Source organism: Rhinopithecus roxellana, chromosome 11 (assembly GCF_007565055.1).
Source record: "Rhinopithecus roxellana isolate Shanxi Qingling chromosome 11, ASM756505v1, whole genome shotgun sequence".
NCBI classification, from domain to species: Eukaryota; Metazoa; Chordata; class Mammalia; order Primates; family Cercopithecidae; genus Rhinopithecus; species Rhinopithecus roxellana.
The window spans coordinates 77611039-77638125 of NC_044559.1; the positions used below are offsets into that span (position 1 = coordinate 77611039).

The 27087-nt window shown below is 40.8% G+C and overlaps 1 protein-coding gene across 3 annotated transcripts in view; it reads right to left on the reverse strand.

The window, feature by feature from the left end:
- ENTPD1 (ectonucleoside triphosphate diphosphohydrolase 1) overlaps nucleotides 1–27087 on the reverse strand; it is a 117088-nt gene that overhangs the window by 10244 nt on the left and 79757 nt on the right. For 2 of the 3 annotated variants that reach the window (XM_030940403.1, XM_010366292.2), the window contains exons 3-7: nucleotides 16250–16367; nucleotides 13526–13676; nucleotides 11367–11526; nucleotides 10405–10644; nucleotides 8191–8451 (exon numbers count right to left, since the gene is read on the reverse strand). In XM_030940403.1, coding sequence (XP_030796263.1) covers nucleotides 8191–8451; nucleotides 10405–10644; nucleotides 11367–11526; nucleotides 13526–13676; nucleotides 16250–16367 — 930 coding nt within the window. Of the gene's footprint in view, nucleotides 1–8190; nucleotides 8452–10404; nucleotides 10645–11366; nucleotides 11527–13525; nucleotides 13677–16249; nucleotides 16368–24979; nucleotides 25105–27087 lie in introns of those variants that run through there. The other variant, XM_030940404.1, reaches the window with a different exon arrangement.

Below are 27087 nucleotides of genomic sequence, written 5' to 3' on the forward strand. Positions count from 1 at the left end.
TTCAAAAGACTTTCTGAAATTAGTCCTAGAGCTTATTCTATTAGCAAAAGTCTCAATGAGTTAAGCATCTAGAAATTCTCTTGCTTTTGCTAAGTGGTGACATTTGCTTTATAAAATAAGTACAAATTATTAAAAACAGATGAACAAACAAAAAATTTCTATGAGGTAGATTTAGCAACATATTGAGCCTTCAGTAGGATACACAGCGATCAAGTCAGCAGGGCCTCCTGGTCCATGCCACCTCCAACCCCAGAAGGCACTACATGCCATAGGCTCTTGAAAAATTTCCCATGACCTTCAGAAGCCTCCCTCTGGCATCTCAGAATCTTGCTCTTATTTATTTCTCAACATTTGAAGTTTCCCTATTCATTTATTTTCCTTCAAAATAGAAATATCTTTAAAATGCTGGCTTATTCAAAAGAAACACGTTTATTATACAGAATTTAAATGCAAGTTAAAAATGGAAGTCTCGGCCGGACGCGGTGGCTCACGCCTGTAATCCCAGCACTTTGGGAGTCCGAGATGGGCGGATCATGAGGTCAGGAGATCAAGACCATCCTGGTTAACACGGTGAAACCCTGTCTCTACTAAAAATACAAAAAAATTAGCCAGGCGTGGTGGTGGGCGCCTGTAGTCCCAGCTACTTGGGAGGCTGAAGAGGAGAATGATGTGAACCCGGGAGGCAGAGCTTGCAGTGAGCCGAGATCACGCCACTGCACTCCAGCCTGGGTGACACAGTGAGACTCTGTCTCAAAAAAAAAAAAAATGGAAGTCTGTCCTTAATCTAACCATTCTGTAGAGATGTACACTTTTTAATGATTTACTGTTTAATATCTACAGCAAATTGATATGTAATAGAAAATAGTGAATATATATTTATATAATTATATATGTGTATATGTACATATATAACCTAAATATGATGATACTAGACATAATTTTTTATAATACCACTTTGTTTTACTTAATACATCATGTTTCCTTGCTGCAAATGCCATGATTTCATTCCTTTTTATGGCTGAGTAGTATTCCATAGTGTGTGTGTATATATATGTGTGTATACATATGTATACATATATGTGTGTATGTATATATATATACAGCACATTTTCTTTGTCCACTCGTTGATTGATGGGCATTTGGACTGGTTCCATATTTTTGCAATTGCAAATCGTGTTGCTGTGAACATGTGTGTGCAAGTGTCTTTTTCATACAATGACTTCTTTTCCTTTGGGTAGATATCCAGTAGTGGGATTGCTGGATCAAATGGTAGTTCTACTTTTGGTTTCTTAAGGAGTCTCTATACTGTTTTCCATAGTGGTTGTACTGGTTTACATTCCCACCAGCAGTGTAAAAGTGTTCCCTTTACACCACATCCATGCCAACATCTATTATATTTTAATTTTTAAATTATAGCCATTCTTGCAGCAGAGTAAGGTAGTGTCTCACTGTGGTTTTAATTTGCATTTCCCTGACAATTAGTGAGATTGAGCATTTTTTCATGTTTGTTGGCCATTTGTATATCTTCTTTTAAGAATGGTCTAGATCATCAGAGTGAACAGGCAATCTACAGAATGGGAGAAAAATTTTGCAAGCTATCCATCTGACAAAGGTCTAATATCCAGAATCTATAAGGAACTTAAACAAATTTATAAGAAAAAAAAACAACCCCATCAAAAGGTGGGCAAAGGATATGAACAGACATTTCTCAAAAGAAAACATTTATGCAGCTAACAAACATATGAAAAAAAGCTCATCATCACTGGTCATTAGAGAAATGCAAATGAAAACCACAATGAGATACCATCTCACACCAGTTAGAATGGCAATTATTAAAAAGTCAGGAAACAGATGCTGACGAGGCTGTGGAGAAATAGGAAAGCTTTTACACTGTTGGTGGGAGTGTAAATTAGTTCAACCATTGTGGAAGACAATGTGGCAATTTCTCAAGGATTTAGAACCAGAAATACCATTTGACCCAGCAATCCTGTTACTGGGTATACATCCAAAGGATTATAAATCATTCTACTATGAAGATATATGCATAAGTATGTTATTGCAGCACTATTTACAATAGCAAAGACTTAGAACCAATCCAAATGCCCATCAATGATAGACTGGATAAAGAAAATGTGGCACATATACATCATGAAATACTATGCAGCCATCAAAAAAGAATGACTTCATGTCATTTTCAGGGACATGGATGAAGCTGGAAGCCATCATTCTCAGCAAACTAACACAGAACAGAAAACCAAATACTGCATGTTCTCACTCATAAGTGGGAGTTGAACAATGAGAACACATGGACACAAGGAGGGGAACATCACACACTGAGGCCTGTGAGGGGGTTGGGGACTAGGGGAAGGAGAGCATTAGAACAAATTCCTAATGCATGTGGAGTGTAAAACCTAGATGACAGGTTGATGGGTGCAGCAAACCACCATGACACATGTATACCTATGTAACAAACCTGCATGTTCTGCACATGTACCCCAGAACTTAAAATAAAAAGTAAAATTAAAAAAAGAACAGTTTAGAATGCTTCCATTTTTAATCCCGAGAATTATACTGAGGAACAAAAACTATCTTCTTTTAATACCCCAGGAAGATACATTGCTCAAAATCAGATGGTTCAAGATCACGTCACCAAGTTCCTGTGACCAAGGTAGATGACTTTTTTTAAAAGTCTTTAGGAATCATCCTGATCCTGTTTTTAGGGTGAGGTTTTAGGGATTCAATCCCATAGGTGTTCTTTTGCCAGAATGGACCCAAAGCCAACTCTTGAGGGAAATACTGACTCAGCTCTAGGAATTCCTGAGTTTGCCTTTAGATGTCAATAAATTGCTCCACCACTGAAGTCAAAATCTGTGGTGAGCTCCTTAATGTCCATACTAGAAGTCACCCTTACTTGATAATCCTTACTTGATTGGTATCTATAACCCAGGGGTATGTAATTAGGTTCGTGCAAAAGGAATCATGGTTTTTGCATTGTTGGAATTTGCCCTTTGATGCTAGAGTACATTCTTAAATAAATGTGGTTATGTTATACATCATTTTAATGGGCATCTCTTGCTTTATGCCTTTTTGCTAATTAGTTATTATTTCCTTTCATTTTATGTTTATTTTAGATTATGGAAATAATGTTAGGCAAAAAGCAAATCTGAGTGATTTTCTTATTCGAGTTCAAAATGAGTTGTAAAGTAGCAGAGACAATTCACAACATCAACAATGCATTTGGCCCAGGAACTGCTAACAAATGTACAGTGCAGTGGTGGTTCAAGAAGTTTTGCAAAGAAGACAAGAGCCTTGAAGATGAGGCGCATAGAGGTCGGCCATCGGAAGTTGATAATGACCAACTGGGAGCAATCATCAAAGCTGATCCTCTTACAACTACATGAGAAGTTTCTGAAGAACTCAACGTTGACCATTCTACAGTTGTTCAGCATTTGAAGCAAATTGGAAAGGTGAAAAAGCTTGATGAATGGGTGCCTCATGAGCTGACCAAAAATTTTTTTCAAATCGTCATTTTGAAGTGTCATCTTCTCTTATTCTGGGCAACAACAAACCATTTCTCAATCAGATTGTGACATACAATGAAAAGTGTATTTTATACGACAACTGGTGACAACCAGCTCAGTGGCTGGACCGAGAAGATGCTCCAAAGTACATCCCAAAGCCAAACTTGTACCAAAAAAAGGGTCATGGTCACTGTTTGGTGGTCTGCTGCCTGTGGGATCCACTACAGCTTTCTGAATTCCAGCAAAACCATTACATCTGAGAAGTATGCTCAGCAAATCAATGACATGCCATGAAAACTGCAACACACCTGCAGCCAGCAGTGGTCAACAAAAAGAGTGCAATTCTTCTCCACGACAATGCCCTACCACACGACAATGCCCTACCACACGACAATGCCCTACCACACGACAATGCCCTACCACACGTTGCACAACCAATGCCTAAAAAGTTGAACGGATTGAGCTATGAAGTTTTGCCTCATCCGCCACATTTACCTGACCGCTGTCCAACCAACTACCACTTCTTCAAGCATCTCGACAACTTTTTGCAAGGAAAACACTTCAGCAACCAGCAGGATGTGCAGAAAATGCTTTCCAAGAGTTCATCAAATACCGAAGCACAGATTTTTATGCAACAGGAATAAATAAACTTATTTCTCATTGGCAAAAATGTGTTGATTATAATGGTTCCCATTATGATTAATAAAGATGTGTTTCCACCTAGTTATAATGATTTAAAATTCACGGTCTGAAACCACAATTACTTTTGCACCAACATAAATATAAATATACACACACATTTATGTATGCATATGTAAACAAATATGCTTTTAATGTTCTTTAATTCCAGTTTCCTATTGAACTTGTTTATTCTATTTCTTATTTATATAAACAGCACAATGTGGTCTTTAAACATAATTTCTAAATTACCTCATAAGTAATTCCCTACAGGCGTTCCCTCTTTCTTGTTAGTGTTTCTAATTTGTCCACAACATTGGATTCTGTTTAGCAACCAAGGCTACAGGGTAGCCAGACTGACTAAAGCATTGACAATTTTTAATACTATATTTACCGACTAAGAATCAGATCATCAGTGCTCAATGCAACTGTGGCAAAAATTCTCTCCCCAACAAATTCTCTGTGGCTTGAGAACACCCAGGCTAACTAGTTCTGGAAATAATGGGAATGAAACTGGATATCTGTGTTGCACATAGTTACTCTTCAAGAGGCAGGACTCAATAATAAGAACTCCCTGCAGGAAGGACAGCATAGAATGAAGACTGCCAGGATAAAGACCTAACCTTTTTAAAGGTGGTGCTGGGGTATGCCAGCTTTTTTGCTATTTACAGTGGTGTGCTGGAGCTGACTCTTTCTTATTCAACCCACAAGAGCTGATTCTTAAATTTCCAGATTTTTGTGAGTCAGTTGATATGTTGATAGCTTGAAATAGGCTGTGGTAGAACTATTACACCATGGAAACTGGTAAGTGCTACAAATCAGCTCCCCATCCCCGAGAGTTGGTTGTTAGACATTTCCCAGACCATCACTGTTTGTCTGGCTCACAACTATCAACGAGGTAGATATTTCTATCCCCCCGGCTAAGGTTACAGATGAGGAAACAGACAAAAAAGACTTTAAGTTTTAGGGATATAATACAGAGGGCATAAAACAAAACAAAACAAAAAACACCAAAAATCTGAAGCAGAAGGAAACTGCCAATGCAGAAATAGGGACAGGACAGTTCTGATCCTGAGGACTGTATCCAGAGGAGAAAGATCCTACATAGAGGTAGGCAATGAGATAGTCTCAGGAACTGCCAAACTGAGGTTCAGAAGGCTGGGAGAACAATCTCAATGAGGAACTAAGGGATCAAACAGAAAAGCCTCCAGGGGGAGTTCAAGATTCCTCCACCCTTTTCCAGCCCCTACCTCTCCCTGCTTTGGTTGGATGAATCACATTCAAAGGCAAGAAATTCCAGTCCCCTGAGGAGGAAAGGTTTGCTCAAGCTTGAAGGCAGGAATTGGGCCATGTTTCCCAGGAAGTGAAACTTTCTGAGAAGTTACAAACTCAAGACACAAGGGTATGTTCACTGACTTTAGATTTACATCCTTGCAGTGACTGGAATGAAAAAGGCCCTTGGCCAAGGTGACACCCTCCTTCCTCTTCAAGGAGTTCAAACTAAGGCAAGGGCCCTGGCCCAAAAACAGTCCTAGGTGAGCAGCCAGTGCCAGCTCAGCCACAGGGTATTCAAGTGAGGTTCAGTTTCTTCTGAATTTGGGTTTGCAGCCAACTAATAACAAAATATTACTCTGCCAGTCATTGTCTTGTCATGTATTTCCCTCAGGAACCTTGAGGGGAGGGGAGGCTGTGGTTTGGACCATGGTTAAGGTAAGCCTGGATCTATGGCATTACCTATTGATTTCTCAGAGACCAAGAAAATGAAGAACTCATACAGTTCATAAGAAGCCAGAAGCAGAATCAGGTCTGATTAGGACAGCGCCTATGTTCTCTTCATAGAGTTTTGTCTTGGGCCAGACTAGGTGACCTTGGGAGAAACTCTCTTGCTGGGGTCCTGGAAGGGAGGAGCTGAACCTCCGTTCTCACATGCTGATCTGTTTTCTTAAAAGGGTTTAGAAAGCATGAAAGCAGGCAAAAGCCTTGTTTCTCTGAATATCTTGAATGAATAAATGAGATAATATACAGAGTTCTTAGTCAATAATTGGCATTTGACAGATGGTAGCTAATTTTTCAATATGCTACTAAACTATGATTATAATAATGCTTAGCCTCTGGGACCAAAATATGAAATTTGAAGACTGAGTCGATTAAGAGGCATCTCTTCTGCCTCTGCTCAAATATTTTAAATATTTTTTTGTTTTGTTTTGTTTTGTTGTTTTTTTTTTTTTTTTTGAGGCAGAGTCTCGCTCTGTCGCCCAGACTGGAGTGCAGTGGCTGGATCTCGGCTCACTGAAAGCTCCGCCTCCCAGGTTCACACCATTCTCCTGCCTCAGCCTCCCGAGTAGCTGGGACTACAGGCGCCCGCCACCTCGCCTGGCTAGTTTTTTGTATTTCTTAGTAGAGACGGGGTTTCACCGTGTTAGCCAGGATGATCTCGATCTCCTGACCTCGTGATCTGCCCGCCTCGGCCTCCCAAAGTGCTGGGATTACAGGCTTGAGCCACCGGGCCCGGCCTGCTCAAATATTTTATCTTGTTCTGGAGTTATTAAGAAAATAAGGAATTTGGAGCTAGGATTCAAATAATCCCCTAAATCTTCAAAACATAATGACAATGATGTTATCTTCAATGTTTCTTTGGGATTTCCTGAGTTTCTACTTCGTAAATGTCTTTATAGAGGAAAACCCTCAGCCATGTCATCTAACTGCTGCTCCTCCTCCTTCTGACATTTGAGAAGCCACCTATGGCAGACTGTAACAGGTACATACCCCATAGTTCATCCCCTTTTTCCTCGCTTATGAAGTCCTGATTTTACCCAAGTAGAGGAAAGCAATATGCTCAAAAAAGACTCCTCAGGTGATAAACAATAATTAATCTAAACTAACCATATTAATCCATTTCTCTTTGGCACAGATTGGTTTAGAGTATATATTTCACCAAGTTCTGGCCAGCAGGATCTGAAAAGATGTCAGTCGGCACTTCTGCAAAATGTGTGTGCAAGAGATGTGTGCAAGGAAAACCTTAAACGTCTCTCCTGCTTTTGCTTTGCATGTGAAAGAAAATATGATGCTTGGATGTCTGATTCCAAAATGGTGGCATGGAAGCAAGCTGGCTTCATGCTCCCCAACCACAGAAAACCAGAAACAAATGTACAGCACTGAGATGATCACCAGCAATATCCCAGAAATCAAATATGAAGATGAGACAGTTCCCAGGGCCACAAAGAAGTGAAAAAACTCCAAGCAGACAGGAAGAGAATCAAACTTTCACATGCATGTCACCTCTCCTCCCATTCTGCCTGGCACCAAGCTTGTGAAAAATTTCCCCCAAACTCACAATTTCTGCACCGGAAAAAGTGAGATCAAGGTGGACAATCAGCTTCCCCACCATCCTGGGTTCCCTAGCAGGAAACCTGTCCTTGTCTTAACCCACAGTAAGCATCGTGACATCCTGAAGAGAGAAATATCCCTGGGGACAGGTAGAGACAAGGGAGAGGCAGATTTAGCATCCTCAGCCCTGGGAACTCTGCTATGTCACTTGGCCAAAGGAGATGCCAAATCAGAGTGGCTGTTCTGTGGCTGTAGGAGGTCTGTCCCACAAGGTCTCCTGGGCACAACCCCCTAGTCAGTTTTCCCACACTGCTGGGGCTAACCTCTTTGGGACCTCCCCCATTCCGGAAAGGCAGTACTCCTATTGTTGACTAGAATGGAGATGAACCTGGGCTTAAGGTGCTGCCTAGAGCCAAAAAGGAGGCAGTGACCTAGTGATATGGTGCTTGGAGCAGTAACATACCTTAGAACAAAAAGATCACAAAGATAGTGGAAAAAACTGATCCTAAGTTCTGACATAGTTGAGCTGAAGAACCAACCCCAATCATCTACCTCAAGACATTATGTAAGAGAAAAATACATCCTATTATTTAAATCCTTTGTAGGCACATATTCTATAACTTGTAAACAAGACATCCTATACCTCTTCATTTCACAAACTTACCCCAAAATCCCCCTGGAGTGGTGGCAAGAAAATCCCATTGAAGGCACACTGGGAGTAAGGGCAGTAACTGGTGTTGAAGAGCTCCAGGATGCTTTGATGGCATTGTTGATAGTTTCCAATACCCTGGATTTCAAACTGCTGGAATGGAAGAGTCATCTCGAATCTCTTGGTGCAGGGGGTCTTGTAAAGGTCACTTACGTTCACTACCTTCTTATATCCGGGATGAAAGCATGGGTCCCTGAGAATTTCGTTACTTGCAACCTGAATGGAAAAATCACTTGAAAGCATCATGTGTGAACGCTTTGGATACAAAAGGCACAGTCTGACTTAATCAATATGTAGGCACTGTACAACATCCCACCACTTGGTATTGGCATCAACATGGCCTGCCCTGCCTTTTTCACCCTTAGGAATAAATGTGAAAAATGGATTTGTGTAACAGGCGCCAGAAGTGGTATCAGATATAAATGTATTTGACTATTCAAAGAATGCTGATATAGTTAAAACTGGGCCCAGAAATGCCATTAGTTTGAAATGTCCCTGAGTGCTTAGTCCTCATCATCTAGGTCAGGAGCAGATTCACAAGGAAACTCTCAAGGTTGTCAAAACTTTGGGCCTGGAGGTAGTTCTCCAGGAGCCTACATAGTGACAAGGATGTCATTATGGACCAACCCTCCCTCCAAGGAGAGAATCAGAAACTCCCAGATACTTTTAGATCATTTAAGCCAATAGTATGAAAATTTTTTTAATCGGTTTTTAAAAATTCTTTATTTTTTAAATTCTTTTCTTCAAGCATTCTCCTATCCAAGAAAATATATATATATTTTTTTGAGATGGAGTCTTGCTCTGTCACCCAGGCTGGAGCGCAGTGTCACAATCTCAGCTCACTGCAACCTCAGCCTCCCAGGTTCAAGCAATTCTCCTGCCTCAGCCTCCTTAGTAGCTGGGATTACAGGTGTTTGCCACCACACCCAGCTAATTTTTTCTATTTTTAGTAGAGACGGGGTGTTGCCATGTTGGTCAGGCTGGTCTCAAACTCCGGACCTCAAGTGATCCACCTTGCCTCGGCCTCCCAAAGTGCTGGGATTATAGGCGTGAGCCACCACGTCTAGCCCAATAAAAATAATTTCTAACCCACAACCTACTAAAGAAGAAAGGAGGCTGCTGTGGATAAGAAGCTTAATGGAGCTTTGAGGCTCAGTGGATGTCTCTCAGCGCCCCCTACTCCCAGGACCATCTTACTGATAGTGGTTTTGAAAACAAGAGAGAATGCTTTGGAGGAGAGCAGAGAACTGGTTATCCTTTCAGTGGAGACAGGGAACAGCTGGATGTGACATCCTGGCTTTGTGTTTACTTGTCAGGGTGTGCCTGGTACTCACATGATGCTGAGTATGTTTAACTTTTCTTTTCTTTTCTTTCTTTTTTTTTTTTTTGACACAGTCTCACTCTGTGGCCCAGGCTGCAGTGCAGTGGCACGATCTTGGCTCACTGCAACCTCCGCCTCCCAGTTCAAGTGATTCTCCTGCCTCAGCCTCCCAAATAGCTGGGATTACAGGCATGTGCCACCATGCCTGGCTAATTTTTTTTATTTTTTATTTTTTTATTTTTAGTAGAGATGGGGTTTCACCATGTTGGCCAGGCTGGTCTCCAACTCCTGACCTCAAGTGATCCACCCGCCTCGGCCTCCCAAAGTGTGTTTAACTTTTCTTGTCTTCAAAATGCAGAAAGCATCTGGGGACAAGATGACAAGATTTGAAGTGTCAATTGATACATTTTGTGCTTTTCCTGAAGTGTTTTTTTTTTCCTTCTCCTCTCCAGGTCATTTCTAACAACTCTGTTTTATCGTAGTTTGTAAGATAAAGAGCTTTAAAAAGTGGTCTAAAGGAGCTTATAAATTGCAATTCCCCCTCCAACAAACAATATTCTACCACATAATTTTCATTATCAACCCCATGAGGGTGAGAAATTATTTCCTGAGAGAAGATCTCAGTTGTGTCCGTGGAGATAACGCAGTAAACAAACATGGGAGGTGATGTCTGGTTGAAACAATTTATAGGGGTCGACCAGATGTAGTTCAATATCCTGCCTAAAAAGGTTTGGAAAGTACAATAACCAAATTCAGACAAACTACTGAATTTGAAAGAGAAAACAACAGGATGTGGGGGCTGGAGGCACAGATGTGAGGAGGGCAGGTCTGGATTGAGTTATACTTGCCTGAATGTCCTTGGCCAGTTTCTGCCAGAGTGCCTGATCCTTCCCATAGCACAAGAAGCTATGTGTGTAGACATTGTAGTCCTTGCCATAGAGGCGAAATTGCAGAGCATTATCTGGGGATTCAGTAGTCTGGTTTTGGGGTACAAAAGTGATTTGTGTAGAGGCTCCCCCAAGGTCCAAAGCTCCAAAGGTTTCCTGATTATTGGTTTCATACGGGACTATGCTGAACCACCTTGTTTTCTGAAAGACAGTACAGTTACCAGTGCTAGAAGTCTCTGGACACTCGGCTTTTCATAGTACCTATTGGAGTCAGGGATTTCCTAAAGCAAAGAAACAGGGGCATAAAGATGAGGCAAAGCTCACTAGAGGCTCCTGATCTAACAACAGATTATCAGCAAGAAAAGAGGGGCTTCAAAGACATAGCTTAGACTGCCAGACATAGAAGCAGTGTAACTAGTGTTTACAAACAAGAGGTCTGAGGCCAGACACATTCAAGTTCAAATTCTCGCTCAGTCACTTGTTAGTTGTATAGCCATGGGCAGAATAATTACCCTCTCTAGATACCGATATGGGGCTCTAAAATGGGGATGATGTAGTACCTCATACTGTTGTTCTAAGGATGAAATCAGAGAAAACATGAAAAGTGCTGAGCACAGCACGAGACACATAGCAGAAGGCAAACGTTAGCTATTCTAATTTTTAATGATACATTTTTAATTTCCTTTATGCCTCCCTAAGGCAAAGACATGTCTTCCTTATTCTCCCAATAGAAGGTCTTGTAAGAGAATTACACCTCTAGTGACCCTTACAAATGTGACAGTAAATTCATTCATCCATCTATCCATGCATCCATCCATCCAGCATTCATTCATTCATTCTGGCTAGCAACTCAAGTACTGCCTGAGATAGCAATGGCATTGGCCTCCAGAGAACCACCTCCATGGATGCTGTGAGATATTCACCTGACTGAATTTGCCCAGCAGATAGTTGACAGTAATCCAGCCATAGGCACCTTCCTCTTGGCCAGTAATGATCCTGGCACCCTGGAAGTCAAAGGGGTAGTTGCTGAGGCTCCTCTCCACCACATCCAGAACCCTGTCTGCCAATTCTTCACTTTCCATCCTGTACAAAGGAAGAGCTGAGGTTATCATTTTTGCTTTAATAATTACATTACCCATTTCAGCTATAGCATCCACACACTGCTACTAAGAAGTGAATCATAATACACTGGAATAAATAGAGAGATGGGGATCTTCGCATATGTCTGTCCAAGGAACCCTTCTTTTGGATGAGGCAGAATTAATCTTTTGTTCATCTCTCTCCAAATCCACATCCTTCCAATCCTTTCATAGGTTGGTTTTCCTTAAAAATACCGTTTTTGTTCTGAAGTTCCCTGGCTCAAAAAGTTATCAAAGGCTCTTAAAATTACTGTAGTGGTGATAGCTGGGTATGGTTTGATGATCATACCTGAAGCTGATGTGTGCTATATTAGCTATTGTGTGTGGCTCCTAGCTGGTTACATGGCCAGACTCTGCTCCAGGGTTTTAATTAGGGTTCTAGTAGAAACCAGGTGGCAAATGACCTGGAATATACATCCAAACTCCTCTGCTGCCAGCCTGGGAAAAATCTTCCCCATATTATAACTCAGTTCTTGGGTCTGTTTGAGACTTTGAGACCTGAAGAAGGAATCTTCCAGGGTTGTCTTAATGAAGATGGGATGCAATTGCTTCCAAGATCTAGGCTACGCAACACTGGGAGTCTCTGAGCGACAGGATGCTACCTTCCAGCTGGCATTAGACCCCTGTCATCTCTCATTTAAATGGCTTCCACACCTGCTAACTGCCTTCCTTTTATCCCCAGCTTTTCTCCCCTCCAATCCATCTTCTCTACCAGTGTCACGAGTTGTGTAGTGTCTTTTAATGGCTTCCTACTCTCTCTAAGATAAACGCCAAACTTCCTAGCATGGCCCATAGGGCACTTTGTGACCTGGACTCTTCCTTTTCAGAATCCCACTCAGAATCCTGGCTCCACCACTTCCCAGGTGTGTGACCTTGGGTGAGTTACTTCACATTTGTAAGCCACAGCTTCCGTATCTTGTTAATAATAATTAATTTCATAGAGTTGTTATGACGGTTCAATTAAGTGCTTAGCGCAGTGCTAAGAACATAGGAAGGGCTCAATAAATATGAGCTGCTACTATTATTATCATTATTATTTTACACTACTCACCCATCTTCTATCTAGGCAGAACTACTTACAGTCCTCTGAATATGTGTCTCACACTTCCCTACCTTTGCACATCTGGTAGAACACAAGCTCCATGACGTCAGAGACCTTGTCCTGTTCACTGTTGTATCCTAAGTACTTAGAACAGTGCCTGACATATAATAGGTGCTGAATAAACATCAGTTACTGAATGCATGCTGTCTGCTCTGCTGATAAAGCCATTCCCGGATCCTCCAACTCGTTTTTCATGATTCAGTTCAGGCATCCCTTCCTCTTAAGTTTTCCTGACCTCCTCTCACCCTGGGCAGGGCCAAATGTGCTCCCATAGCAGCTCTGAGCACTCCTCTATTAAAACATTGATCACCCTGCATTGAAACTGATTTCCTTGAGGGTTGAGTTTTCATATTCTGGATAGAGCAGGCTTTACATGCTGAATGAATGAACAAGTGAACAAATAATTCACACAGGTATCAAGTGATATAAAGATGTGCTAGTTGTGAATATTTATGACATGGGATATCTATGAGTCTCCTGTTATCCTCTTCCTCCCAGGTGTTGAGTAGCTAAGTCTGTAGCCCCAAACCCCAGAGTATACGGGCCTCGTCTTTCTATCCCTGTGCCCCATCCCCCTCTTGAATTCCCCATAGGGAGATGCACAAGGGGGCTTTTTTTTTTTTTTTTTTTTTTTTTTTTTAACATACATAAAATCCTATCCCTGTATATGCTAAGAGTTTGGACATTTTATTCACTTACTGAAATTTCCTTTCTTAGGTATGGATTTGGGTGTGTAGAACTTGGGGTATTAGGGAGTGTGGCTCTCTCCCATAACTTCAGAGGCTCTTTCACTGCCAAGTCTAACTCCCAGATACTCTTTGGTCCCTACATGCTGCTATACCTGAGCAACCGCATGCCTGCCGTGGCTCCCAGGTAAACGGGTGTCTCTTGGTGCTGGGACCTTGGAATCACTTCCCTAGCTCTTTCCATGCAATCAGTCAGGTAAATGCCTATTTCATTTACTTTCTGAACATATTTTGAGATTCCAGGACCTAGGAAAAGATGTAGAAGATAAAAATCTTTTTAAAAAAATTATAAAACATACCTTAACAATAGTAGATCAAAATATGGTGTTTTGAAAAAAATACAAGAAAACAATTTCCTGATGTACTATACATTAGGTTATTGTGCTTAGAGGGTAATTCACTGGACCTAGCCTTGAGAGGATTTAATTTCCAAACTTTAAGTTGGGTCTGTCCAATGTTCAATAATTCTGCCACTGGATGGTGCAGTTTCATATTCAATTGTATAACGTTCTCAGACTTTAATGGAGATCTTATAGATAGCTACTCCCTTAGCTGCTTTTTGATATTTCCTCCACAACATTGTAATTAATGACACTAGTTCCTAAGAGACCTAAAGATGACACTTAGAATAAAAATTAAGCAGCAGACAAATTGGCTTTTACTGAAAAGATGAAAGCTGCTACTAACTAGCTATCTGATCCTGGCCAGCACCTTAAAGTTTCTGAGGTGGAGTTGCTTCCTGTTATAAGAAAGAGAAACAGAATCTACATATCCTTGGTGACTTTTCCACTCTGATATCCTGCTTCCCTAGCAAAACTGTTTTTCCAGTTTGAGAGCAAAACTGACTGTTGCTATGGAGGATTAGAGCCAAGATTCCTTAAGCTTTTTGAAGTTATAACAACACTTTCATCTCACATTAAGATAAATATCTACACTATCAGTGCTTCATAGCAGAGTAATTGCTTTAAAGATAATTATTTAAATAAGTTATCCAGATCATTCACAGGTTTTCAAACAGCCTAACAACCATGAGAAAAATCAGCTCTAAGTTACCAGCTAATTGTTTTGATTCAGAAAATTTGTGTTCAACATCTGATTAACTAGAGAACTCTCTCTTTTGAGAGGGAAAAATCCTGCATTTGTTAGGCCAAACACTCATGGGTTACGTCTCAGAAGAAAGATATCTTCTAGATTTTTTTTTTTTTTTTTTTTTTTTTTTTTTTTTTTTGAGACGGAGTCTTGCTCTGTTGCCCAGGCTGGAGTGTAGTGGTGCGATCTCGGCTCACTGCTACCTCTGCCTCCCAGGTTCAAGCGATTCTCCTGCCTCAGCCTCCTTAGTATCTGGGACTACAGGCACGCACCACCATACCCAGCTAATTTTTTTGTATTTTTAGTAGATACAGGGTTTCACCGTGTTAGCCAGGATGGTCTCCATCTCCTGACTTTCTGATCTGCCCACCTTAGCCTCCCGAAGTGCTGGGATTATAGGCATGAGCCACCATGCCTAGACCTTAAAATAACTTTTAAAAATGGAAGGCAGTGGGTTAAATAAAAGCCAATAAAATGAGGGATTTGGGCTTTAAGAAAGGCTAGAAGTACTGTCTCAGTATTGATGGAGCCAAAGTCTCAGTATTGATGGGCTACTGGGTAGAATGACTTGCTCTCTTGGAAGTATCTCCTCTCTACTACTTTCTTGATAAACTATGAAAATTAGTGGATTCCATAGCCTATCAAACTAAAAATCAATTATCTTCCAGGATCTAGGCTATCGGTCTGACTAAAAACAAACAGTGGGTTCCCAGCTCAAAAGGCTAAGAGAGAGAAAAGTCAGAGAGATTGTGGTACAATGGTGCATGGTGGGGTACTGGGTAAAGGGAGTGAAAGCTGAATGTCAACCACTCTAACTTATATTATGACCTTAAAAGAAAAAAATTGTTGATATATAATCCAGCAGCTTAGAGTAGCAGGAAGCCTAGAGTGTAATTAGGAGACCTAGATTCTTGTCTCAATTCTGTTGCTACTTTCAAGGCACTAATCCTCCAGGTTTTTGTTTCTTTCTCTGTGAAACAAAATTTAAACGATCTGTAAGTTCCTTTTCCCAGCCCTAAGAACCTATAATTTGGTCTTTCCTCCCTAAACAGAGGCTGAAAGCTTTGAAAAATGTCTTCCAAGCTGTAGATCAGGGTACAAAGATTAAGAGAGCAATATCTGAACCAGCCGGATCAGCATCACCTAGGAACTTCTTAGAAATACAAATTCGCAGGCTTCATTCCGGATCTGCTGACTCAGAAACTCTAGGGGATGGGGCCCATGCCATCATCTGTGTTTTTGACAAGCTCAAGCAGTTTCAAGTTTGAGAAGCACTGGCTAAGATGTAGACTTGAAGTTGGGCAGAACTTGGTTTGAACCGCAGCCCCAACACTTACTAGCTTGAGTAACATACAAGTGGTATAACCTTTCTCAACCTCAGTGCCCCCATTTTTAAAAAATTAGTATAATAATACATACCTCAAAGGGAGATTATGAGGGCATACTGAAGTAACACATGTTCGGTACTAAGTACATAGCATGCAGAAGTGTTCTGTTGATGGGAGCTACTATTAATTATATTTATGTGTGTTTATTCTTAGGGTTTGATCATTAAGGACTGATTTCAATATGATTTCTGTAATGAAAACATAACAACAGCAGCTGCACTGTGTTCTTCACTTGGCTTCCTATGCTTGGGGCTCCTTTTCCTCTTGTGTTCTACTGGCCATACACCTCTCATGTTCTCATGCCCCACTGTCAGCCTCCCCTTCCCTTGGTCTTCATCTTACCTTTAACCCTGCATTCTTCTACTTGATGCACCACCCCTGTGTCATTCTCCTTTTCTGCTGGCCACTTATAGATGTATAAACTTGTGTGAGAAGAACCCGCATCCAGCACAATCCCATACTGAAAGCAAAACAGACCAAAAACTTATCAGTATCACATCACTCATCTCCATATTAGGCTTGCAAGAGAAAGGACTGGAATTTTCAAAAACATGAGGAGAAAGTATTTGAGAGGAACATTGAGGAGATGGCACTGGAGTCACTCCGATCACAAAATCTACCAGGATACCAACCCTGCTAGAATGGGGCTCTTCATGCTGGTTGCATGTTAGAAATATTCAGACCTTATGCAGAACAGGGCCCAAGAAGCAGTATTGTTTAGAAGCTTCTTAGGTGATTCTAATGTGCAGCCAAGATTCAGAACCACATGCTGAAGTAGCTGAGACACTGTGGAAGGAACAGAAAGCCATTAATCTATAGTTCCCAAATTTGTCTACACATTGGAATCATACGGGAATCACCTGGAAAGCTTCCATGGCTACTGATGTTTGTGTCCTAGACCCAGATATTGTGATCTAATTGATCTGGTATGTGTCCTGGGCTTTGAAATTTTTATAAGGTCCCACATGATTCTAATGTGCAGGTAAGTTTGGGAACCACTGAGTTACTCCATTGAGTGCCAGTAAGACATAATAAATATCTTCATCTAATTTTAGTTCAATAAATGCAGAGTTTGTTTTAAGGAGAGGTGTAAAAAACAGTAAATGCACTCACTTTTAAATTATGAATATAACTGTAAAATTGTATTTAATATATTTTAAAATATATGTACTTAAACTTCATGTTTTTGGCTTTACGATAGGGGGAGATGAAAAGAAGAAAAAAAGGAGGAAAGAAAGTAGGCAGAGGAGAAGGATAGATGACAGCAGGAGAAAGAACTAGATGATCAGAAGAGAAAGAACAAGTCACCATGTCATATTTCACGAGTGCACTAAATGTACCAGTCAGGTATTGTATGAAGCAACCTGTATGAATTATCCAACTAAACTCTAAGAACAGTGCTATAGAGCAAGTACTATTTTTACCCCTTCTATATAGGTGAGAAACTAAAGTACGAAGAGGTTCAGCAATTTCCTCAAGATACACAGCTGATAGGTGACAGAGCCTGGACTTGAATCAAAGTCAGACTCAAGACTTTATATCTAGAAACACAGAAGCAAGGGCTGGGCAATAATTTTCAAATTGGTGCCCCCTTTTAAGGACATGAAATGAGGGGCAGCTACAGTAAAGTGTGCAAATATTAGGCATACACCTCAATAAATTTTTGTATATGTGCACATCCATATAACCACCACCCAGATCAAGATACAAAACACATTCTAACCCTCACAAGGCTTCCCGGTGCCCCTCTCAGTCAGTTACCGCTGTCTTAACTTCTCCCACCATGTATGAGTTCTGCCTGTTTTTGAACTGCAATGCATGAACTCACATAGTATGCCTCCTTTATGTCTAACTTTGTTCACTTTACATTATGTAAGATGAACTCAAACTGTGTGTATCAGTAGATCATCTTTTTCCATCACTGCAGAGTATTTCATTATATGGATATACTATATTTTTATCCATTCAACTGTTGATGGACATTTGGGTTATTTCCAGTTTGGGGCTACTGGAAATACAGCCGCCAGAAACATTCATGTGCATTTCATTTTGTTGAAATAAGTTCTCATTTCTTTGGGAGTATTTACCCAGGAGTAAACTGCTCAATGCCCATTTTGATCAGCTGATAGTCATCTCTGGTTATATCCCTGAGCTTACTCAGGATTAAAAAATGCCATGATTGAGTAATGACATCTGACATGAACTTGGGAGAAGAGCATGATGGCACATGTGCTTTTTAATCTTCCTTAGAGAAGAAACATAGAAGTAAATGGGGAAGCAAAAGGAAGAGAAGCAGGTGACGATTCTGAAATGTGAGCCAATGACTCTTGTCACATGGCTGCTTATTTAAGCTGTGGACCTCAAAATGTGGTCTGCCACTTTAAAAATGCTTAATTTAGCTTTGTGTGTGTGTGTGTGTGTGTGTGTGTGTGTGTGTGTGGTGTGTATATGTGAATCTCCCTACATATATAAGCTAGGTTGCATGAACAGAAGCAGTGGTCTGGAAAGAGGAACAGTAGAAATGACCTTGTTTGGTTCATGGAGACACCAATGTGGGGGCCCCAGTGAAGACCTGAAAATGTAGGTGGCAACAGGTATATATACCACCTGCTATGAATCTAAGAGACTCCAGGGAGAAAAGAGACAAGAAATAGGATTTAAGAGACCTCCCTGGACCACTAGGAAAAGCTAAAAGTAGAGCCTATTGAGTGTCAAACCCTATTCCATTTCACTAGACCAGGGAGTATCACCGTGCAGACCTTGTGAGGACCCTTGACCTGCCATAACCTCCACAGTGTTCTCTTCCTAGTTACACACAGTGGGGATTCCCTCCAGTAATTAGCATTATGCCTTTAGAAAGAAAAGGGCCTGTAGGCTTTGGGCACAGCAAGGAAGCAAGCTGGACAGACTCCTCTACAGCTAGGCCTGCAGTGAAAGGAATCCAAGAAATGGCTTAGGTGGTGGCCACTGTGGGCAGAGAGGAACACTGACTGAGGTCTGGGGCCACTGGACCCGTGAGAAACCTCCCAGAGTGGAGAAAAAGGCCCAGGAATTACATGGCAGAAAATTCTGTTGTTCCCTAACAGGGTCCCTGATTGCTTCCTGCCAGAAAATGTTCCAACCACAGCAGCATATGACAAACACTGGCAAGGTATAAGCAGCAAGCAGCCTTTATCTGGGATCAGGACATTTTATTCTAACATTGTTGATATGAAAGTCATTCTTCCCATAGAGCCAAAGAACCAGGCTTGCTTTTGTCAGCTTGTTTTCTCTAAGGCCTTACACAGTGAGGTAGTTGAGAAACAAAAGCTTTTACTATGTTTCATTTGATAAGTGTTTGAGAAGGGGGTAAAGCATATTTTAATGCAGAAATTGAGGACATTTCATCTTGTGTACACAGTACACTAGCATGCTAACCTGTGCAACTGTGCTAAACATTTTGTCTTCTAAAATGGCTTGCAGAATAAAAAACTGGCATTGTTTGCTGCTTGAGAGACAGATAAAGCTTGACTGAAAGTTCAATTTGAGCATTTGGGGAGTTTGCCTTTCTTTGTTACAATGTCCATCAGAGCCCAGGTAGCCACAACGTTTTTGTTCTCTTTCCACCACACTAGCATTTTCCAATGCATGTTCCAGAGAGTACGAGGCCTACAAGGGCTTCAGTAAATAAAGCTTCCCAGAAGTTTGGAGAATGTTCATGTTCTCTCTGCCTCCTGGGCTCACAAGCCCATTAGCTAGTGAATGTCTCAAAGTCTAGCAGTGGAGAAACCCAACATTTCTCTGTAGCTCATATTTAAACATTTCCAAAAGTCCCTATGAGTATATCCTTTAAAGAAAACAGCAAGATTTGGGTGATAAGGAAGAGATCTGACACTCCCTCGGGATTATTTCAATATTATTTTCTATTTTAAGAGTACTAAAAGTTTCTTAAATATCACTCATAAAATGAAGTTACAAAAAAGATGTTTAAGATTCTACCAATTAGATATCACTTTTATTTTTATTTATTTCCTTCCAAGTCTTTTTTGAATGCATAGTATTGCCCAAAGAAATTGTAGAATTAGAAAAAAAAACTATTCTAAAATTCATATAGAACCAAAAAAGAGCCCAAATAGCCAAGTCAATCCTAAGCAAAAAGGATAAAGCCAGAGGCATCACATAACCTAACTTTAAACCACAAAGCTATGATAACTAAAACAGCATGATATTAGTACAGAAATAGATACATAGATCAATGGAACAGAATAGAGACCCTGAAATAAAGCCACACACTTAAAACCAACTGATCTTTGACAAAGCTGACAAAAATAAACAATGGGAAAAGGACTCCCTATTTTAAAAATGGTGGTGGGAAAATTGGCTAACCATATACAGAAGTATGAAACTAGACCCCTATGTCTCACCATATACAAAAATTAACTCAAGGTGGAATAAACACATAAGTGTAAAACCCTCAAACTATAAAAGTCATAAAAGAAAACCTAGGAAATACCCTTCCAGACATTGGCCTCAGTAAAGAATTTATGACTAAGTCCTCAAAAGCAAATGCAGTGAAAACAAAAATTGACAATTGGGACCTAATTAAACTAAAGAGCTTCTTCACAGCAAAAGAAACCAGTGACAGAGTAAACACACAACCTACAGAATGGGAGAAAATATTTTCCAACTGTGTATCCAACAAAGGACTAATATTCAGAATCTATAAGGAACTCAAACAACTCAACAAGAAAAAAATAAATAACCCCATTAAAAAGTGGGCCAAAGACATAAGTAAACACTTCTTAAGAGAAGACATACAAGTGACCAACACACTTTTGAAAAAATGCTCATCATCACTGGTCATCAGAGAGATGAATGTTAAAACCACAATGAGATACCATTTTATACCAGTCAGAATGGCTATTAAGAAGTTAGAAAATAACAGATGCTGGCAAGATTGTGCATACAAGGGAATGCTTACACACTGTTGGTGGGAATGCAAATTTATTCAGCCCTGTGAAAAGAAGGTTAGAGATTTCTCAAAGAACTAAAAGACCCAGCAATTCCATTACTAGGTATATACCCAAAGGAAAACAAATTATTCTACCAAAAAGACACCTGCACTTGTAAATTTATCGTGGCACTATTCATAATAGCAAAGACATGGAATCAACTCAGGAGTCCATCAATGATGAATTGTATAAAGAAAACGTGGTACATATGCACCATGGAATACTATACAGCTATAAAAAAGAATGAAATCATGTCCTTTGCAGCAACGTGAATGCAGCTGGAGGCCATTACCCTAAGCAAATTAACACGGGAACAGAAAACCAAATACTGCATATTCTTGTAAGTGGAAGCTAAACGTTGGGTACACATGAACACAAAGACGGGAACAATAAACATTGGGGATTCCGAAAGAGGGGAGGTAGGGAGGAGGTCAAAGGGTGAAAAACTACCTATCAGGTTCTATGTTCACTACTTGAGTGACAGGATCATTAGAAGCCCAAACCTCAGCATCATGCAATATACCCATGAAACAAATCTGTGCATGTGCCCCATGAGTCTAAAAATAATTTAAATTTTTAAATTTTTAAAAAGTTGTATATTATTTTTATATAGTTGTAATTTTACTGTGCATACAATTTTGTTCTAAGCTGGCTTTTGATTATGCACATAATGCATGATCAACCTAGCTCATGAAGATTGGTTATAACCGATGAACAGAAGTGGTGGTCCAGAAAGAGGAACAGTAGAAGTGACCTTGCTTGATTCATGGAAACACCAATGCAGGGGCCTTGGTGAAGACCTGGAAATGTAGGCGCAACAGACCCTAAGCTCACTGAGACTGGAGGCCACATAGAAGTAGGGTGGATCTCTCCTTAGGATGGAAACAACTCTACCTACACAAATGTCATATAGTTCCAGGCTTCTGGGTAAGTCTCTTTAGAAGCAGAAACAAGGAGAAACTAGAGCATCAGTCAGCCTGCTTCCTGGCTCCACAGAAGTAGAATATTTCACCCTCTTCTCATTCAGAAAACACCTCTGGTGGAACTGGCCTGCTTGCAGTTGCCCATAGGTCTCATGGCTTCTGCTCCAGGGCCTTTACCCAGAAAGCCCTTCACTTGACATCTCAGCCTTCTCTGACCTCCTGAGTTTAGATCCTACCCTCCTGATCAGAATGCCTGTATTTTCCCTCTAAAGACAATACTCGTCACATGGTGTAATTACATATTTATGCAGCTATTTGATTAATATCTATCTTTCTTATTAGCTTGTAAGCTACATGAGGACAGGTCTACTTTGTTTACCACAGTATATACAGCATCCACGATGGTATATCCTACTATACATTAGGCACAAAGAAAGAATTCAACAGAAAATTATTGAATCAAATTGATAAATGAGGGAGTTGGAACTGGATGGTTCCTAAATCCCTTCCAGCCCTAAAAGAGGTTAATTTTCATTGTCTAATATAAAGTAGTACCACTGGAGTTGTCCTACAAACATGGGCTTTGGCTTCCCCAAAAAGCCCATAAGACAGATGCTATGGTTTGACTGTTTTCCCCTCCAAAACTCATGTGTTGAAAACTTTATCACCAATGCATCAGCATCAGGAAGTGAGCCCTAGTGGGAGGTATTTAGGTATTCAAGAGCTCTGCCCTCTTAAATGGATTAATGCCACAGTTAAATGGGGTTTGGGGAGTGAGTTTGCTATCTCCTACTCTTTTGCCATGTGAGGATCAGCATTCCTCCCTCCAGAGGATGCAGAGTTCAAGGCATCATCTTGGAAGCAGAGACCAGGCCCTTACCAGACACCAAGCCTGCCAGCACCTTGATCTTGGGCTTCTTGGCCTCCAGAACTGTGAGAAAATTAATTTCTGTTCTTTATATTGATAAATTACCAAGTTTGTCGCATTCTGTTACAGCCACACAAAACAGACTAAGACATCTGGTAACACAGACAAGTGTGATCATTAACTTCTCATGGTCCCTTCAGACACAGTGTGTCTTCAAAAACTTTCTTAAAAGTTCCTGTAGCTTTAATGGTAACTTCAGCAGCCTTATCAGTCTGTCTCAGTGAGCTTGGGTTTATATACAAAGCTTATAATTTTGAGTAAGACTCTAGTACTCTATAAACAAACCAGACAGCAGAGATGCTAGCAGGGCCTATAAACATTTAGAGACCATTTTCTTCCTTTCCTTTTTCTTTAATTAGAGTTACTAGATCTTTAATACAAACCACAGTTCTGTTATTGTTTTATTTTTAAATTGCTGTAAAACATACATAACATAAAAGTTACCATGTAACCATTTTTAAGTGCAGTTTTGTGGTATTAAGGATATTCACATTGTTGTGCAACCACCATCTATCTGCAGATGTTTTTTAAAACACACATTAAAATCCAATAGAGTAAAAATAATACAAATATTTTCCAAGAGTATTTGAGGTTGGAAATCAGAGCAAATCTTTCCAAAGTCTCCATAAAAAGATAAAATCACAAATGCTTTATCTAAGAACAGCACTTTTATAAAGCAGATGCATGAAGAAAGGTCATTACCCTTTAACAGAAGTTGGAAATCCTGCAGAGTACTGGTTCGGTGACCATGACACACTAATAGCTAAGGGCCTTCCACAGGACATCTCTTCATTAAAGCAGGTAGTCTCCATTGAGGACCTCTGATGTGCTCATCTCTCTGACAATTAAGTCACTTGTATTATTCCATTTAATTCTCAAAACCATCTTCTAAGTAGGTACTATTACTATCTTGCTTTTACATAGAAGGGGAGGCATAGAGAGAATTTTTTTGCCCAAAGTCTCAACTAGGAAAGTAGCATATCTGGAATTAAAATCAAAGTGGTCTGGTCCCCAAGCCTGCATTCACAGAAGAGGCAGTGTTTAATGAAGGGTAGTTGTTTGGTATTGGGTCAGTCTGGTGCTTGTGTGACAGAGACTCAGTGTGTGCCAAAATGTGGAATGTTTGTGCTAAAAGGAATATCTGACAATCACTAACTGCCACTATTCAGTGATGAGTAGACAAGGAAGTGGGGAACCAAGCAGACATCAAAGCTACCTCCCCACCTAGGTCCACCAGAACAAAGGTACTTTCCCGGGGGAAGCCTTGGGTACAGCTAATGGCTCTTCAGTTCATTAAGGCTATGTTTTTGTTTTGTTTTGTTTTGTTTTGTTTTGTTTTTTTAAGTTCTCATTGTGTCTCACAGGCAGTGGTTCATAGACTTCAGTGGCATGAGAATGCCCCAGGATGCCTGCTAACACACGTAGCTTCCGAGGCCCTGCACTCTGGAGGTTCAAACTGAGAAGTCTCTGAGGGTAAGAGTGGGGAACTAGGATCTCTAGAGAACTCTGAGACAGAGGTCTGCTTCCCACACTGACACTGCCTGGCTACCAGGCTGGTCCTGAGCTCTTCATATACAAGGAGGGAGCAGTTTTATCTGTTCAAGGTGCTTACTCTATTCAGTCAGCAAAATTCTCTGGAGCAACTATCCAAATCAGTTGTGCTGGCTGTAATTTAACATTTATTTTATGATTATTTGATTAATGATTATCTCCCTCATTAGACTATAAGTTCAACAAGGTTATAATAACTTTGCCCATCTTGCTCACTAATATATGCCAGGGCCTACAATAGAGTTGATATTCAATGACTATTTATTAAATGGATAAATGGAGTCAATGAATAAATAAAATGCACACAAAGACAAATGAAATCCATTCCCTGTCCTCAATTGCTTATAACCTTTTAGGTAGCTGGGCAAGTAAACATATCAGAACAATAAAGAGTTCTTGCTGTGTTATGCCACATGTGGCCCAGGCATGAGGCCACCACCTCCCCAGCAGGGCTGAACCCAAACTAGGTCAGGCAGGAAGATGACAAGACTGAATCATCAGCGTGGATGGGCTGACCTGAAATGGGCTACACAAGGGCAAGTCAGATGGGGAATAGTGGGAATAAAATAATGATAACTGTCAATTTGTCACTAAGGCAGGTAAGCTGCAAAAATGATTAAGACATGAGTTATTAATCACTGAGGGTCTGCAGCGGGCAGGCCTTCTGCTCTGCACTCACATTTGCATGTACTTTATCCCACTGAATTCTCACAGTAATCTTACAAGAGAAGAATCATCAGCTCCATCATACAAGTGGAGAAACTAAGGCTTAGAGGTGACCCTAAGAGCAGAGCGAAGATTCAAATCCAAGGCAGTGTGAGTCCATGGCCCATGTTGTGTTGTACTCAAGGCCCGCAGAATAATGATCCCTGCAAGAGGACAGGGATAACAAATTAAAGAGGAAGTGAGTACAGGACAGCTGAAAGTCTTTCCATGTATGAAGTTGCACCAAGAGAGGCTTGTGGCCACCACCCTCTTGAAACAGAGGCATTCGGAGTTTTCTCTCAGCATTTACTGTCCCAAGGTACCTGTTCCATCTTAATCTTAAAAGGTCCTCAAAGGAATTTTGTCACAAAGATCTGGTCAACCCAAGTGTCTTTCACATTATCCCCTCCCTTCACCCCACAGACAATGCCTTAATTCTGGCCTCACCTGCCTTGGACCAGGAGCATGCTAACTGGTCTCTCCTCCTCTAATCTGCTCTGCAGCCAAAAGGAATCTTGGGAACACAAATCTGGGCATCACTTCCCTGTATGAAACCCTTCAAAGCAGTGGTCTTCGATAAAAGCTACTCATTAGAATCACATGGAAGATTTTAAAACATATCAGTCCCTGGGCTTTTTTTGTTTCATTTTGTTTTGTTTTTTGAGACAGAGTCTCGCTCTGTCACCCAGGCTGGAGTGCAGTGGTGTGATCTCGGCTCACTGCAACCTCTGCCTCCCGGGTTCAAGCCATTCTCATGCCTCAGCCTCCTGAGTAGCTGGGATTATAGGCACCTGACAACACGCCCGGCTAATTTTTGTATTTTTACTAAAAACATGGGTTTCACCATATTGGCCAGGCTGGTCTCGAACTCCTGACCTAAAGTGATCTGCCCGCCTCAGCCTCCCAAAGTGCTGGGATTACAGGCCACCGCGCCCAGTGATCTACAATATTTTGAATCATTTTTATTTAACTTTAACCTCCAAAGATGATTTAATTGACCTGAGATGGGGCCCAGCCATATTTTTGAAAAGCTCCCCAGGTGCTTCTAATGTGGATCCAAGCTTGAACACCACTGCAGTTTAATGGATGAGATGCCCACTTTTAAGCCAGAAATACTAAGTTCAGACTTGGACCTCCTCTTCCACCACTCCTTCCTGCCCTCATATTCAACAATCTAACCATACTGAGCTGCTGATTCCACAGGGATTGCATATGATTTCAAGCTGTCACTCTTCAACACATGGTATAATCTTTGCCTGGAACATGTCCTATCTCACTTTCTGGAAAACTCCTTACCATTTGTCGTAGTCCATTTTCTGTTGCTATCACTGAATACTTGATACTAGGTAATTTATTTTAAAAATAAATGTATTTCTTACAGTTCTGGAAGTTATGAAGTCCAAGGTCAAGAGGCAACATCTCATGAGGGCCTTCTTGCGGGTGGGGACTCTGCAGAGTCTCGAGGTGGCACAGGGCATCACATGGCAAAGGGGGCATACTGAGAGCCAAACTAGCTTTTAATACAGACCTACCCTAATGCTAACTAACCCACCCTTGTGATAACTCAATCCATTTATCCATGAATGGATTAATCCATTCATAAGATCAGAGCCCTCATGATCCACCACCTCTTAAAGGCCCTGCCTCTTAATACTATTATACTGGGGATTAAGTTTCAACATGAGTTTTGGAGGGATCAAACATTCAAGCCATAGTACTTAAGACTCAGCTCCAAGGCTACCTTCTCTGTGAAGTCTCCATGTAATCAGGCACAACTAGCAGCTTCTTTCTCTGGGCTTCCACAGCACTGTCTCTGTATGAATTTATCTCTATTGTATTGAAATTATGTGTACAAAGAACCCTCACCTCCACAAAAAGCAGGAGGTGCAATGATACTTCAGATATTTCTTGTGGCCATTTTACATCTTGGCCAACTTTTTACTCTAGCCCCAGCAGTATCTCCTTATCTCTCTATTTTTGCCCAGGAGCTTCTCTCCTGCTGCCTAGGTTGTCACCTGTGGTACCCACATGGCCCCTCTGACACGCGTGCAAACCTGGAAGTGACAGGGACTTAACACCGGA